This window comes from Lottia gigantea (assembly GCF_000327385.1).
Source record: "Lottia gigantea unplaced genomic scaffold LOTGIsca_118, whole genome shotgun sequence".
Classification (NCBI taxonomy): Eukaryota; Metazoa; Mollusca; class Gastropoda; family Lottiidae; genus Lottia; species Lottia gigantea.
In genome coordinates, this window is record NW_008707180.1 from 710823 (window position 1) to 725052 (window position 14230).

The 14230-nt window shown below is 34.0% G+C and overlaps 2 protein-coding genes across 2 annotated transcripts; one reads left to right on the plus strand and one right to left on the minus strand.

The window, feature by feature from the left end:
• Positions 1 to 831: 831 nt before the first annotated feature.
• Positions 832 to 5224, minus strand: LOTGIDRAFT_137806 (hypothetical protein; the record flags this gene model as incomplete). Its single annotated transcript, XM_009047898.1, has 7 exons — positions 832 to 990; positions 2450 to 2596; positions 2754 to 2871; positions 3260 to 3504; positions 3891 to 4018; positions 4389 to 4558; positions 4992 to 5224. The coding sequence occupies 7 exons, from the start codon at positions 5222 to 5224 to the stop codon at positions 832 to 834; spliced, it is 1200 nt and encodes a 399-aa protein (XP_009046146.1).
• Positions 5225 to 7260: 2036 nt separating this feature from the next.
• LOTGIDRAFT_53273 (hypothetical protein) lies at positions 7261 to 11883 on the plus strand (the record flags this gene model as incomplete). The annotated part of the gene is made up of 7 exons (XM_009047899.1): positions 7261 to 7337; positions 8119 to 8308; positions 9145 to 9237; positions 9953 to 10197; positions 10813 to 10930; positions 11327 to 11473; positions 11755 to 11883. Coding segments are annotated over 7 exons (999 nt in total), but the record flags the coding sequence as incomplete, so codon positions are not given.
• Between the last annotated feature and the right edge of the window lie 2347 nt (positions 11884 to 14230).

Below are 14230 nucleotides of genomic sequence, written 5' to 3' on the forward strand. Positions count from 1 at the left end.
TTGATATTGAACACAAAAACCCGATTTACTATGATATATCTGTAATACATACACATAAATGATCATAGTCTGTGAATGGGCTGATTTTACATCCTATCACCTCCTACAGATCCATTCGATAGTCAACAATGAGCGGCTGTTGGTAATTGTAATGTTATGGGCCATAGAGTCTATACCATCTTTTTCCAACACCTAAAGCACCGATCATTTAAGGCAGGAAAATTCTTATTAAATAACGTACTTGTCCGGTGCGAATAGGTTTAATCACTTTAGATTTTCTTACAACAGCCTCTCTTCTTGTTACTATCATTTCTTCTCTATACATAAATATTGGATTATCTGGCAGTGTCTAAATGATAAAATAATTCTAGAGTGGGGTAGGGCCTATATACCTAATTACTTGCTATATTTTAAAATGTCTATTGAAGAGTTGAAAAGCAGAGTTAAACCAGAACGTCATGGTGAAGTTTTGAAAATAGGATATTTTTTTTTTAAATCAAAGGAAATGAATTGCATATAACAAGAATAGTTCCCTCTATTATCATAATGTAAAAACTAAGAATTATTTTACAATGAATACAAAAATAAATATATCTGTATTCCAAAGGGAATACAAGTTTTTAGCAATTCCTGTTATTTTGAAGCTGGCACATAATCTCTCACAATTTCTGATCCTAATATCATTCGGCCCCTTAAAAGAAGCAACGCAACTTAAGCCTATTTTTGTGATTTCACCTGCAGAAGTGTCTATACACCTCGTATAGCCTCAGATCAACTACATGTAAATATGACTATTGCTTCAATATACGGAACAGAAGAACAGAATAACGTCTAGATTGAATCAAGTGACCAACTTACTTGTTCAGGATAAATATTCTCTAAATACCATTTAAAACTTCTACAACCAAGTTTTTCTTTTAGTTTGAGTTGAACAGAGATATCCCCAATGTCCACGTCTCTAGCTTTGGGATTGGCAGCATAAAAATATTTCTATTCAAAAGTCATAAAAGATATAGAAATTGAATAAGTGTGTGGGAAAATGTACATAAATAATCGGACTCTTTTCATACTTTTGACCCGAATGTGATTGCTTTGATACCTATAAATAAAGAAACTGTATTACACTGTTTGTTTGAATATTACCGGCATCAGATTTGTCTGTGATATGACCTTAACTTCTTAAAGGTAGAGATGGGCCATTTTAGGGGTCTTCAGATGTACTAGAAATGTACTTAAATTCCTTCAAAATTATCTCAAACTAGGAATTTTACCCACTATTTCTATACATGTCTTTTCTATATATATATATCAGAGTAACTTAAAATGACGAGTCATCATTTTAACATTCCAACGCAGATAACTCTGGTCACACATGGGTTTGAAGTCTCAAATTTCGACGTAGAGCTGTGAACACTATTACTGATTGGCTTAGCTTAAAAAATCACGTTTCTGAGACTCAAGTATGATTGGTGAAAAAGATTGGCGCATCTGTCCTTTTAAGTAATAACCCGGTCAGACCGGAAACTATTCATATGACACAAAACATGACTAACGCCCAACTTTTACCACCTTTGCGATCCCGATCACCATACTTATCACACACACAATACATTTAAAAAGGCACAAACATCCAAGCAAACAACTGATGCTTACTCCCAATCGTTAGTCAGCTTGACTCAAAGAGTATCAAGTGGTAGCAAAGATCTAAGGTCACCAAGAATAAGCCTTATCTCATGGAATGTAAGCGAAACATGTGCAAGGATATTGTGGTTTACAAGCACAATACAACAATAAACGATAAAGCGTCTAGAACGTGACAATATGAATCAGTCCTCCAAGATCTGTTAAAGGGATGACAAGTATGGTCTGGAAATTAAAATCCTCGTCACTTTAGATATTTTTTCATCAAATATTGTTGGTCGGCAAAATTTTAGACACACCAAGTTATAATAAAAAAACAATTTGGCTATAACAAGCTAAAACAAATTCCCACGAGTGACTGCAGCTGCATCTCATGGATCCTGGGTAAATGTTTCGGAACTGGGTAAATGTTTCGGAACTGGGTAAATGTTTAGAATCTGGGTAAATGTTTAGGATCTGGGTAAATGTCTAGGAGCTGGGTAAATGTTTAGGATCTGGGTAAATGTTTAGGAACTGGGTAAATGTTTAGGAACTGGGTAAATGTTTACGAACTGGGTAAATGTTTAGGATCTGGGTAAATGTTTAGGAGCTGGGTAAATGTTTAGGATCTGGGCAAATGTTTAGGAGCTGAGTAAATGTTTAGGAGCTGGGTAAATGTTTAGGATCTGGGTAAATGTTTAGGATCTGGGTAAATGTTTAGGATCTGGGTAAATGTTTAGGAGCTGGGTAAATGTTTACGATCTGGGTAAATGTTTACGATCTGGGTAAATGTTTAGGAAGACACTTAACAACACCTTAAGAGGCTTACCTTGTATTCATCCATCCAAACACTGGCTACACGAGCAGTATTTCTCAGCAAAGTATTACTAGGTCCTGCGTTTGGTCGTGATTTTCTGAAAACATGTCCAGCCCTGGAACATGGTATAATCTCAACACGTCCACCACATTGCCAAACCTAAAATAACATGTTTTCACATGCACCTGTTTTGATTTCATATCAAAGATAAGATAAGATAAGATTTTGAGTGTGAGTAAGAATACACAGATTGGTCTCATGCCACATCCTCTGTGATGACTGTCTTGAGCTTAAGATGTAGGAATCGTAATCGTACCTTGAATGATAATTCAAGATTTTCGCCACCCCATATTTTCAAATGTGGGTCGTATTCCCCAATCTCTCTAAAGTATTCCTTATCAATGGCAAATAATCCACCCGCCATGGTAGGCGATCTGAAAAAATCACAAATCTGTTTCACGGCAACTTTCAAATTATTTTATACAACCTACATGTTACAATAATTGCATGGTATACAGTTAAGTTAATAAATATCTCAAAGGGAATCATGCATTAGTCTCAGAAATGGGATTTGTTTGTAGCTAAACCAATGGAAATCTACCTGTTGTACCAAAGGTTAATTGTCATTCAACTGACTCGTTTAGCCTTTAAAATAAGATGGGAAGATGATCCGGCTTAGGCGAAAAACCCCATGAAAGTGCAGGTCCTGACAAGTAGAATTCGTGATATGTGTGCGGTAGGAGTAAATCATTATTCCACACAGACTATAATGTACCAAAAATTCCGATGTCCGCAGATTGACTATTATTAATAAATACTAACGCTAAGGGAAGACACTTTTCTATTAGGTTATTTTCAATTCCATCTGGTAAAGCTTCCCATCTGAATAATAGATTCCATCTGAACCCAGCCTTCAGAAGAACGGTGTTTTTATAGACCATAGTATCAGAATCTATGTTGTCCACTATTGGAGAAACTACAGTTTGCCTGTTCTCCTTTATTCTGGTTAACAATGGCTCTATCCATCCTACATTTACTTCACAATGACTATCTAGAAACATCAACACCTAGAAAATTTAATAAATAATGTGAACTCTAGACATGAATACTATATTCCAGTGAAGTTAACTCATCTACATATTTGTTTTCCCATCAGAAAGAGCCCAATTCTATCTGTCCATATCACTTTTCAAAATTAAAATCTGACTCTCGGTTTTCCAACAATTCAACACAAACGTGTCGCTCAAAGTCAAATTTAAAATGTCATTAAGAAAGAAACGACAGTCCATATTGCTGAACATGTCGGTTTAGAATATGATAAGCTTATAAATAAAACACCTTCTTTGTAGAAATGTTTTCGAAATAATCATCAAGGAATTGTACAGAAGATTGATGATGTTGATTTTGCTTGTGATGCCCATGATGATCACGGTGAGGATGAAAACTGACTGACCTGACCTGTGGCTTCCTTTGACCCTCTTATTCGTGAATAAATCAAACCTTTTCTTTCAGTATTTCGAAACAGTCTTACTTTCTTAAAATGACTCTCGACGTATTCTTCTAACGGTTTTTGCAAATTCTCTGAAAATTAGAGTCATTATAAGGACTAAAAACTGTTTCAGTCATTCACAACCAATAACCGCGTTTACACTGCCATAAATATTGACCCGTTTTAAGTGAACCGTACTCAATCCGGACCCGGTCTGGATAACCTTTGGCAGTATTCATTCATTTAAACAGAATTGCAACTATTCAACCACATGCTCTGAAGCACGATCAGATTCTATATCGGAAACTGTCTTGAACATGTCAATATATTAGTTGATGTCTTTTAATGATTGATTTCCAAGCAAATTACTGTAAACAAACCATTTTGTTCAATAACGATAAAAGTGCAAGCAAGTACAAAAGACATGAATATAATGATATATACATGTACACAAAATCTTACCAGAATTACTGAAGTCATCAATAAGAATAATTTCAGTTAATAAATTTACAGGAGTTCTGTTGATAACTGAGTGTACTGTTCTCATTAAAGTGGAATTCGCCTCATTTATAAAACTAATAATAACACTAACAGTTGGTAAAGAACTTGTGTTATACTTTATGGCCTTGCACCTAAAAATACAAATTATAGATATTACATTTAAGAAAAATAATTGGCCCCTGTGTCTGCACACAATAAGCTCTCCTGAGCAGATCGATATTTCAGTCAGTATTTTGATTGGTCAATAAAATTCATCTGCAGAAAAAGTGATTCTATAAACGTTCATTAGCAATATAAATAAGATAAGGACGCAACTAACACAAGTAGAATAATACCACAATTCAGCAAACAAAAATAGAACATGGTCAAAAATAGAAAATAGTAAACAAAAATAGAAAATAGTAAACAAAAATAGAAAATAGTAAACAAAAATAGAAATAGTAAACAAAAATAGAAAATGGTAAACAAAAATGGTATTCAGCAGAGAAAATGAAAAATATAGGATACAGAAATATAAAAAGGAGGAACAATATAGAGTGATAATAAAATTTAAAAAAAACTTACAAATCACATCTAAAATCTTTAACTGGTCTATTTGGATTTAGTTTATCACTTAGAAACTGATTAAAGCGATGTAATCGATATCCTTCAGCATGTTGCTGTTCATCAAAATGATCTTTCAATACTCCCAATTCATACGTCTCCTTTAAATATTCTTCTTCAAAGAATGATTGAGGAGGACCACCATACGTGTGTTTGTACACATAATGAATATAAAGTAAACTAACGGCTAGCATTATAACTATTACTGCATAACTATTATTAATTTTCACTGGAATCAAATTCATTTTGTTGTCATTATCTCGTTTAATCTTTGAGGATCTTTTATTTTGTTTTGACTTCATTCTGAAAGAGTATATGAACATTTATGTGAGGAACTTTGTGTACAGGATGACATACGCAGAGAGCTTTTATGATATTTAAAATCTTGCCGTGCATGTGCTTTCGTAACTTTGTCATTAGTACAAAGTTACAACGTTTACTTACTAGAGGCTTCCGAGGTAGAAAAATGGTTTTGAATATCATAAAACCTGAGGGGAGTGTTTTATCCGACTTATAAACTGACAATAAGGGGTGCAACTCGGTTAGTTCATCAACCAATGAGCTAGACTATTTGGAAGACTTTGAAACCAACATAGTGCAATATGTTTAGATTACCTGCTGTGGAGAAGCTGAGGTACCCCCCACCCCTTTAGAATTAACCTCTGTTATGAGAACCTAAACTAACGGTACGAAATGTCCTCGAAAACAAAACACGCATGTACAGTATTTGAGTGAAAGCTAAAAAGTGAACTTCGTAGTTGACGTGGTTGAGATTTTGAGCATGAGAAAGTAAGTGGTAATATAGACAACGGAGGCTAGGGCCATATTATACGAAACCTACTTTACTATTCAAAATGAATGATAAAAACGCATTGCTCGAATACTGAGCTAGACTCTATATATTGATTTTGCCTTCTTGAATCTCATGGTAGCGGGATATAAGTAAACAGGTTACCCTTTGCATGAGACAAATTATATTTAATATCTGAATATCTAACAAGGCGAACAAGCTTTCTGATGAGATTCCTTTTCAGGTAACTATATACATTGAAATAGTCTTCATTAATTAACGGATTAATTTCGATTTAGATCATCTTTAGTCATTCCGCTTGTTTTTGTAGGTCAAAATTTTTTTTGCTCAAATTTGTGAAAACTATACACCAAAATCTAAAGAAATGTACCCTTTAACGTATCTGAAAGATTTAACTAAAAAATGCAGCCGTTGATATATCAACGCCGTAGAGAAATATATCTCAAACTGCTTAATTAACAATTAGTAGCCTACTCCGTTTTTTAATTAACCTTTTTTCAAACAAATTCAGTTTGATCAAGGAAATACTAAGTTATAAATAGCATATTATACTTTAGACAGTTTTTCAGGTATAATTCATAAGATTTTGATAATGAAAACTTTTTACAAAAAGTGGAATATGCACCCCTTTAATATTATGGTCTTTATTTTCCTCAAGCCTAGGCATTAACTGTTCATGGTTCATTGCAGGCTACACATGAGAAAAAGAACTACATGTATATTGATTACTACGTTTAAACCATTCAGTGCTTCTCATATGATACGTCAAATATAAAAATCAAAAATGGTTTATACAGTTGACAAGCTGTTGTTTCTATACGTGTCCCATATTTACTCCTTGAGTTAGTAATGGACGTCTTGAAGTAAATTAACAGAAACATTTGGTGTTGAAAGTTCAAGATATAACTAAGAAACGTCAAAATGTTCCTTTTTGGATCTCAGGTAAGTGATGTTATGTTCTGTCTATGGGTTTATTATTCAATAATATATAACCTTTGTGTATCCTATTTCCTGTATTTTAAATCAAACTCGATTTTATTTTCCGAGTAGAAAAATTTAAAAACTCACAGGTTAAAATTTCTTAATCCTTTTTACACTGTAGAACATTTAAGACCTCTTAGGTCTTTTAATTTTCGTTTTTTATTTCAGAATCCCACCAAAATACGAATGAATAACACCAAAAGTAAATATGTACCGCAATCTTATTTTCATCTGAAACTGTTTCTTTTTTTAACATCAATATCAGCCATTTTGTGTGCGATATATTTGCAAGACTACTTTAAAACCAAACATGGCAACAAGTCTTTTGCGTCGTATTCAGATGATTTTAATCCGTATATAATGCCAGAAACTCAGATTGTTTATGAAGCTAGTGTCATCAAAGACGATACAGAACAAAATTTATATCAAAAACAATTACGTACATATAATTTTAATAAATTTCTAAGTGATAGACTAGCAGCAGACAGACCAATTCCTGACTCTAGAGACCAATTGTAAGTAGACCAATAACTTGAACTTGAACATATTTCCTATTTATTTTATGTATTTAGTATCATATTTTGTTATCATTTCAAGGGATATTCTCTTGATCTTTTTTTGTGTATCGGGCCACTTTTTATACCATTTACACCACGGTTACCGTTATTTTTGTTGACCAAAATCACATGACCAGATTATGCATTACTATATGGCAAACTTCGTGTAAGCCAATTTTTGAGACAGTGACGTCATAACGACATAGCCGGTTTAGATTTTAAGGAGTTTAAGAAAATAGTGCAAATAGAAGCTAAAACAGTCCCTAATACATATCCAGGAAAGAAAACCTCTTATAATCCCTTAAAATGAAGACACTTACAAATTTACTTTTATGAAATTTTATTATTTTTTAATATGATTAGGAGATGTATCTACTGCACTACATGAAATAGCATGAAGTTTAAAAGAAATGTGATGCATCATTGAACTATTACGAAGTTCACAACGATCCTTTAAATTTATTTCGTGTTGAATTAGATATCTTGACATATATATTAAATATTATAACGGTTCTATCAAATATCAAGATGATCTATAAAATATCAAGACGATTCTATGAAATATCGGCCCTGGATAAATATCTTGAAGATGACCAATCTATGATAACCCTCCTGGGAAATGTGGAGACGATTCAAAGGGACATCATTACGGATTCATATGGGTTTTATATACAATGACACTCTTATTGCACAATTTCTATAGTTGGTCAGGTTCTTATGTAAACATTTATTATTTTAGGTGTAGAACCAGAAAATATGATACAACTTCGCTACCAACCGTTAGTGTTATTATTAGTTTTATAAATGAGGCGAATTCAACTTTAATGAGAACAGTACATTCAGTTATCAACAGAACTCCTGTAAATTTATTAACTGAAATTATTCTTATTGATGACTTCAGTAATTCTGGTAAGAAATTTATAAGAATAGTAAAAATAGTACAAAGGGCATTTCATTTTCCAAAATAGACATATTTACTGTTCATCATTTTACTAACTACTTGAATTTACAAAGATCTGTGCAGATTGAAGCTTCAAAGATCTGTGCAGATTGAAGCTTCAAAGATCTGTGCAGATTGAAGCTTCAAAGATCTTCATGACCTTCTTGAATGTATCACAAGGTTTTTTGTATCGATCGTCGGTTGAAACCACTTACCTTATCTTGTAAACAGACATTATTGACTATAGTTTCTTCGAAGGGTGCATTTCTTCATATGAAATATCAAGAAAATCACAAGAACAAATTGCCTACCTATGCTTTTAATTGTATTGCCTTCAAAATAAAAACAAATATGGACGTACTAAGAGAACAAGACACGTCCTGTGACTGTTGTCCTATAATTTCATTGGTCAACCTGTTACACTGAAACCAATAAATTTTGAATGGTAATTCGATTGCAACTGAGCGTGTGAAGAAAATCTAAGATCGATTAGAACTCTCCTTGGTTTCGTTTTGCATGATGTATTACCTCCTATGATTATGAACATGCAACTATTGAGATCATTTATTTTTGTTGATTACTTAGGGTGCAATCCTGAGAACATCATATAAAGAACACCAATTAAACATATTATTTACAGGTGATAAAAGCATACTTCAAGCACACGGAAGTTGAACGCTTGTGATGTATATATTACTTTGTATTAGAGATGTAGGCTAATATAAAGCTGAATAGCATTGAAGACTAAAGTAATTCATCTTCATTTAACCATTTCCGTATTGTTTTTCAGCCGAACTAAAGGCACCATTAGACGATTACATCAAGACTCATTTCTCTAATGTTGTTCTCATTCATAATTCTAAGCGATTAGGTGTGATAGCATCAAGAGTACTTGGTTCAAGAAGAGCTCAAGGGCAGGTAAAGATAATTAGTCTTAAACACGGGGATTCGATTTTATAAGAGTTTTTGGTCAACTAACTGAAACGCCATAAGAGACAGTTGATTAACAAATTGATACTTACTACCACCTATAGAAATAGTACAAGAAATTCCTAGTTTTAAATTATACTTTTGGTGGAATTATCCGATTTTCGTACATTTCTAGTATTTCTGAAGACTATTTACATATATTCAAGACTCATGTCAACCCCCCAAAATGACTAATCTTGTCGCTGTTGGACTTCTTGAGTCAGAACTGGTGCGAGTATTTACCGTGGTAATAAACATGATATACATGAGAATAGAATTGAATATGTTCCTAAGGAACATAAATTCTGTAAGCGAACTCAAAGCGTCAGAATGACATTTACGTTACATGATTACAACAAAGATAACATTACCATAGATAGATTTGAGCTATGGTGGACTGGGAGGCATTTTAAACAATTATAGTTTCATGTGGACTTCGGTGTAAACAAGCATCAACAGTTTCGTAAAACGAGATATATTATTGATTAAATTTTTATTTGAAAACTAACAGTTTACCAAAAGTAAGCTATTGGCACATGATCCGATTCACATTATGTGCCTTATTTGCTGGATGCAACGAATAAAACATACACACACAGACGGGATTTTAAGATTAAAGAGAACTATTACTATGTAGTTCAAATCATTCATTGAAATTTTCTAGGTGTTGATGTTTCTAGATAGTCATTGTGAAGTAAATGTAGGATGGATAGAGCCATTGTTAACCAGAATAAAGGAGAACAGGCAAACTGTAGTTTCTCCGGTTCTAGATGCTGTTGACAAAGATACAATGCTATACCAACCATCTCCAGTATTCACGCCTGGATTTACATGGAGTTTGACTACAAGGTGGGATCCACTAAAGCCTGACCTTGAACGAAACGTCACAGCTCAAACATTTCCCATACGGTAAGTAAGGTGTTCACGCCTATAGTTGATTTATCCCGCCGCTAAGCAAATGGTCAGGATTTAGCAATGATATTCTCTAGATGTTCTCTGTTCTTTTATCTATAAGTACTGACATGTATCTTATATGATCAATATATATGGGAAAGGCTTTACTGTTTTATATACACATACTCTCCTTTCTACGTTTATAAAGTTATCAGAGGTTTTCAAATGACATCGCCAAATAGAATGCATAGGTCTCTAGAAGATCTCGTATAAAGTTTGGACATAAACTAATTAAGTTATATTTCAAGCATATCCGAAAATTAAAATAAATTTAATGGTGTTTTACGTCATAATTTTTTGCATCTTCTGGGCAAATAAAGACGAACAACGCCAGGCAGTGTACAGTGAACCTGTACAGCTTGTAGCACACAGGGCCTCTACTTGGGTTATTGACCCACCCGAACGACTAGACGCCTTGGCCTGAGTGGAAGGGTAAAGCCTGTATGAAAGGACACCTGTATTCAGTCAAAGACTAGTAGAAATCCCCATAGGCTATTTCAACGAATGCAATCCTGTACGTACCTAATGCTTAATTATCGATGGATCAGAGTTACTAGATTTCTCTTTTAGGTCCCCTTTGACAACTGGTGGAATATTTGCAATAGACAAAAATTATTTTAGAACTCTTGGTGAATTTGATCCAAATTTTCAGTTATGGGGCGGTGAAAACTTTGAAATATCTTTTAAGGTAGGTTTTATAAACATCTCCTTCCAGCGTTTACTGTCATGGGAGTCTAATGTCATTTGAGGAAGAAAATCCCCCCTTTAAAGAACAAATTATTCGTTTCTAATACCTTTGTATTACGAACACTATGAAAGAAACAGTGTTCGATGCAGAAGCAATCAATTAATTTTGACATGACTCGAAGTAAACCTGCCACTCGCCCGAAATATCCCGTTGTTAAAGAATCTATATAGATTATGATCGTACAAAAATCACGGTCTTTTTAGAAAGAGGTCATTAACATCCCATAGACAAAAAGACTGATTGTGACTCCTGTAAGCCTAATGGAGTGCCCATGGTTCCTGGAAGACTAGTGACCCGCTTTAAACTATGATTTGATTGTGGTGCTCTGTTTTTTAGACATGGATGTGTGGTGGACGCATTGAAATGGTTCCGTGTTCAAGAGTAGGTCATATTTTCCGAATTCCTGGTGCTGGGGATAATTCATTAGCTACCTACTTAGAAAATCTGGAGAGAGTAGCCCTGGTATGGATGGATGTTTATAAGGTTGGTGCATATTTTCGATACAGCATAATATAGCCACATATTTGCTGCCGGTTTTTTGCCTCTGAAATTTGATAAACACATACAAAAACAATTTTTACGGCTTTTAATCCAAAACCAACAAAGGTTTTTGGGATTGTATGCACGTTATTTATACCAATGAATGGCACATGATTGAAAACGACTTTGAACTCGAGCAAATAATGGGATAAAAATGAATAATGAATAAAATTGGAGAATGTATCTCGTCAGCTGTTATCCTAAACTATGTTATCCTATTTTAGAAACATTACTTCGCTTCAAGAAAGGAGGGTAGAACATTGAATGCTAGTGCGGTTGCTGATAGAGTCGAGTTACGAGAAAGATTGGGATGTAAAAGTTTCAAGTGGTATTTAGATACTGTTTATTCTGAACAGGTAAGTTACAACGCCACACATTGGTTCGCTGAACCACGTTTAGCCAAAGTGGTACCAGGCTGGTCAAACCTACCCTAAGTCAAACAAGACTGTACTGTATACACGGTATAAGATCGTGAATTGGCTGTAACCTTTAATATTTTTTGGTACAAGGGAGCGAAAGCCAACTCTCGGAAGCACTGGCAGGGACATCAGAGTTTTTCTTACCTGTATTGGGCGACGGTTCAGATCCAGACTATTTACCGTCGTCCATCCTTTGACAAGGATACAAATACGTCAGTTTGTGGATTTTATTGGTAAAAAAAAACACCACATTTACATCTTCAACGGTCGCTTCCTAACATTGTATTTAAAATGTGTTGATAACTAAAACCATCAGCGTGATACAATTGTTGAAATGGTACCAAAAATGTTAGTAGAAAATTAATTGCAGTTTTAACGTGGAAGGAAATAGTAAAAGGTATGAGGCTTCTCTGGGATTATTGAGGTGAGATGCCTTTACTTGAATTTGATATTTTCTTTTTTTTTAGAATTTTCCCACGGATCTAGATTTCGAAAAACGTAACAATGAACGAACACAGAGACATGCCAAACGTAATAAAGATAAATTGCATGCTTTATCAATCAGGAAAGGAAAGGTAAGACTGTACTTATAGTTCAGACGTTTGATTTAATCACTATATGAGACAAGTATTGAACCCCAGGAATCTGCCTCAGTGATTATTTTGTCATAATTAGAGAATCAATCTCTGGGAATGAATTTCAATATTTACATTCAACTTTACCCACAATTAAGTACATTAGTGGAAGATGGGGGTAAAGGTAGTCCCAGGCCGAGCGGCGATTCAAAGTATCTCATTAGACGGTGTCTTGTTTTTTTCCGACAGCCTTCGACTTCTCCGACACTGTAAATGTGCAAACCCTTTGTTTTTAGAAAATTAACTAAATAAATTAACCAGCAGCTGCGAGGCAGGTTTTCCCTGTTGGCTCCAGTTGGAATGAGTCGTTGGAAATCAAATTACCCATAGGTCTGCGAGCCCACAAAAGTCTGATTAAAAGAACAAGTTGGCAATCCGATTGACCAATGGTCTAAGAAACAGGTTATTTTTCTACGCTAATCGGTAATAGACCTATTGTGTTCAAATCCATGTTTGTCCAGCATTATAAGCGTTTGAACGTTAAACTGACAACTCTTCTTTTCTTGAGTCACTACCGTATAAAGAAAAGACTTAAATAGAAACAGAAAGTGAAACTCCTATTGGTGAATACATGAATTTTCTTCTAACGAAAATTAAACATTGACCTGTTGGACATGTAAAGAATATACCTCCGCGTTGACACACCTTTACTTAAAGCTAAACAATGAACTGGTGTATTGACATAAAGCTTTCTTTAGAATAATGACATATCATCAATCATATCATCAATTGTTTTAAACATGCGATCAGCATTAGCTTGCTAAATATTTCCTGTCTCTGCTGGATGTTTTCGCTATTTATCACAGGCGGGTACTTTGTGTGTAGTGAAAATTAAAGAGATTATACTGAGTTTGATTGACTAGGCTATTTCTTTTTCGATTAACATGAAGAATTCTGAAAAATATCATATTGTAAATAACATGACGTTTGAATGAACATAGAAATATCTCGAGCGATGTTTCAATGAATTATTTTACTTTTAGATTTACCACACAGCAACCAGTTTTTGTATTAGATATGAACCAATCCTAGAGTTATCTCAATTTTCAGTCCAACTTCAGAAATGTGTTTACAATGAAACGAGTGTTATAGATGTAAGTGAACTTTTCATTTCTCTTGAGACCTCAATTTTATTTTCGTTGATATAGCTGCCGTATTCGCGATCGTCAGCTTGATTCACGGTTATATTATATTAGAAGGGTATACCTGACAACAATTTGCTTTACCTACTTAGTACTTACATTACTATACTAGTTATTATGTGCTTTACGTCTGAGTGCCTGTGCTTTGTGTTTTTCAGATTTGGAGTGAATCCAATAAAAATGATATACGATTCCATTCAACTGATTTCTGTCTTCAGACACCTACAAATATGACTGTATTAGTCCGGTGTAACAACAGCATAGATCAACTTTTAACGTGGAGAAAGCAGGTAGGTAAACGAATTAAAAATTACAGATTCCAATTGCATATTCTGACATAATATCGATGTTATAGTCTAAAAGCGAAGATAAAACTGAAAGTTATGTAGTTTTCAAGTTGCAAGCGATGTTAATTAAACAAGGATTACTCATTCTATTGAGATTAATGATAAAACCAAGAAATGATTTTCAATGTGAATGAAAAATCCATAAATTTGCATACAA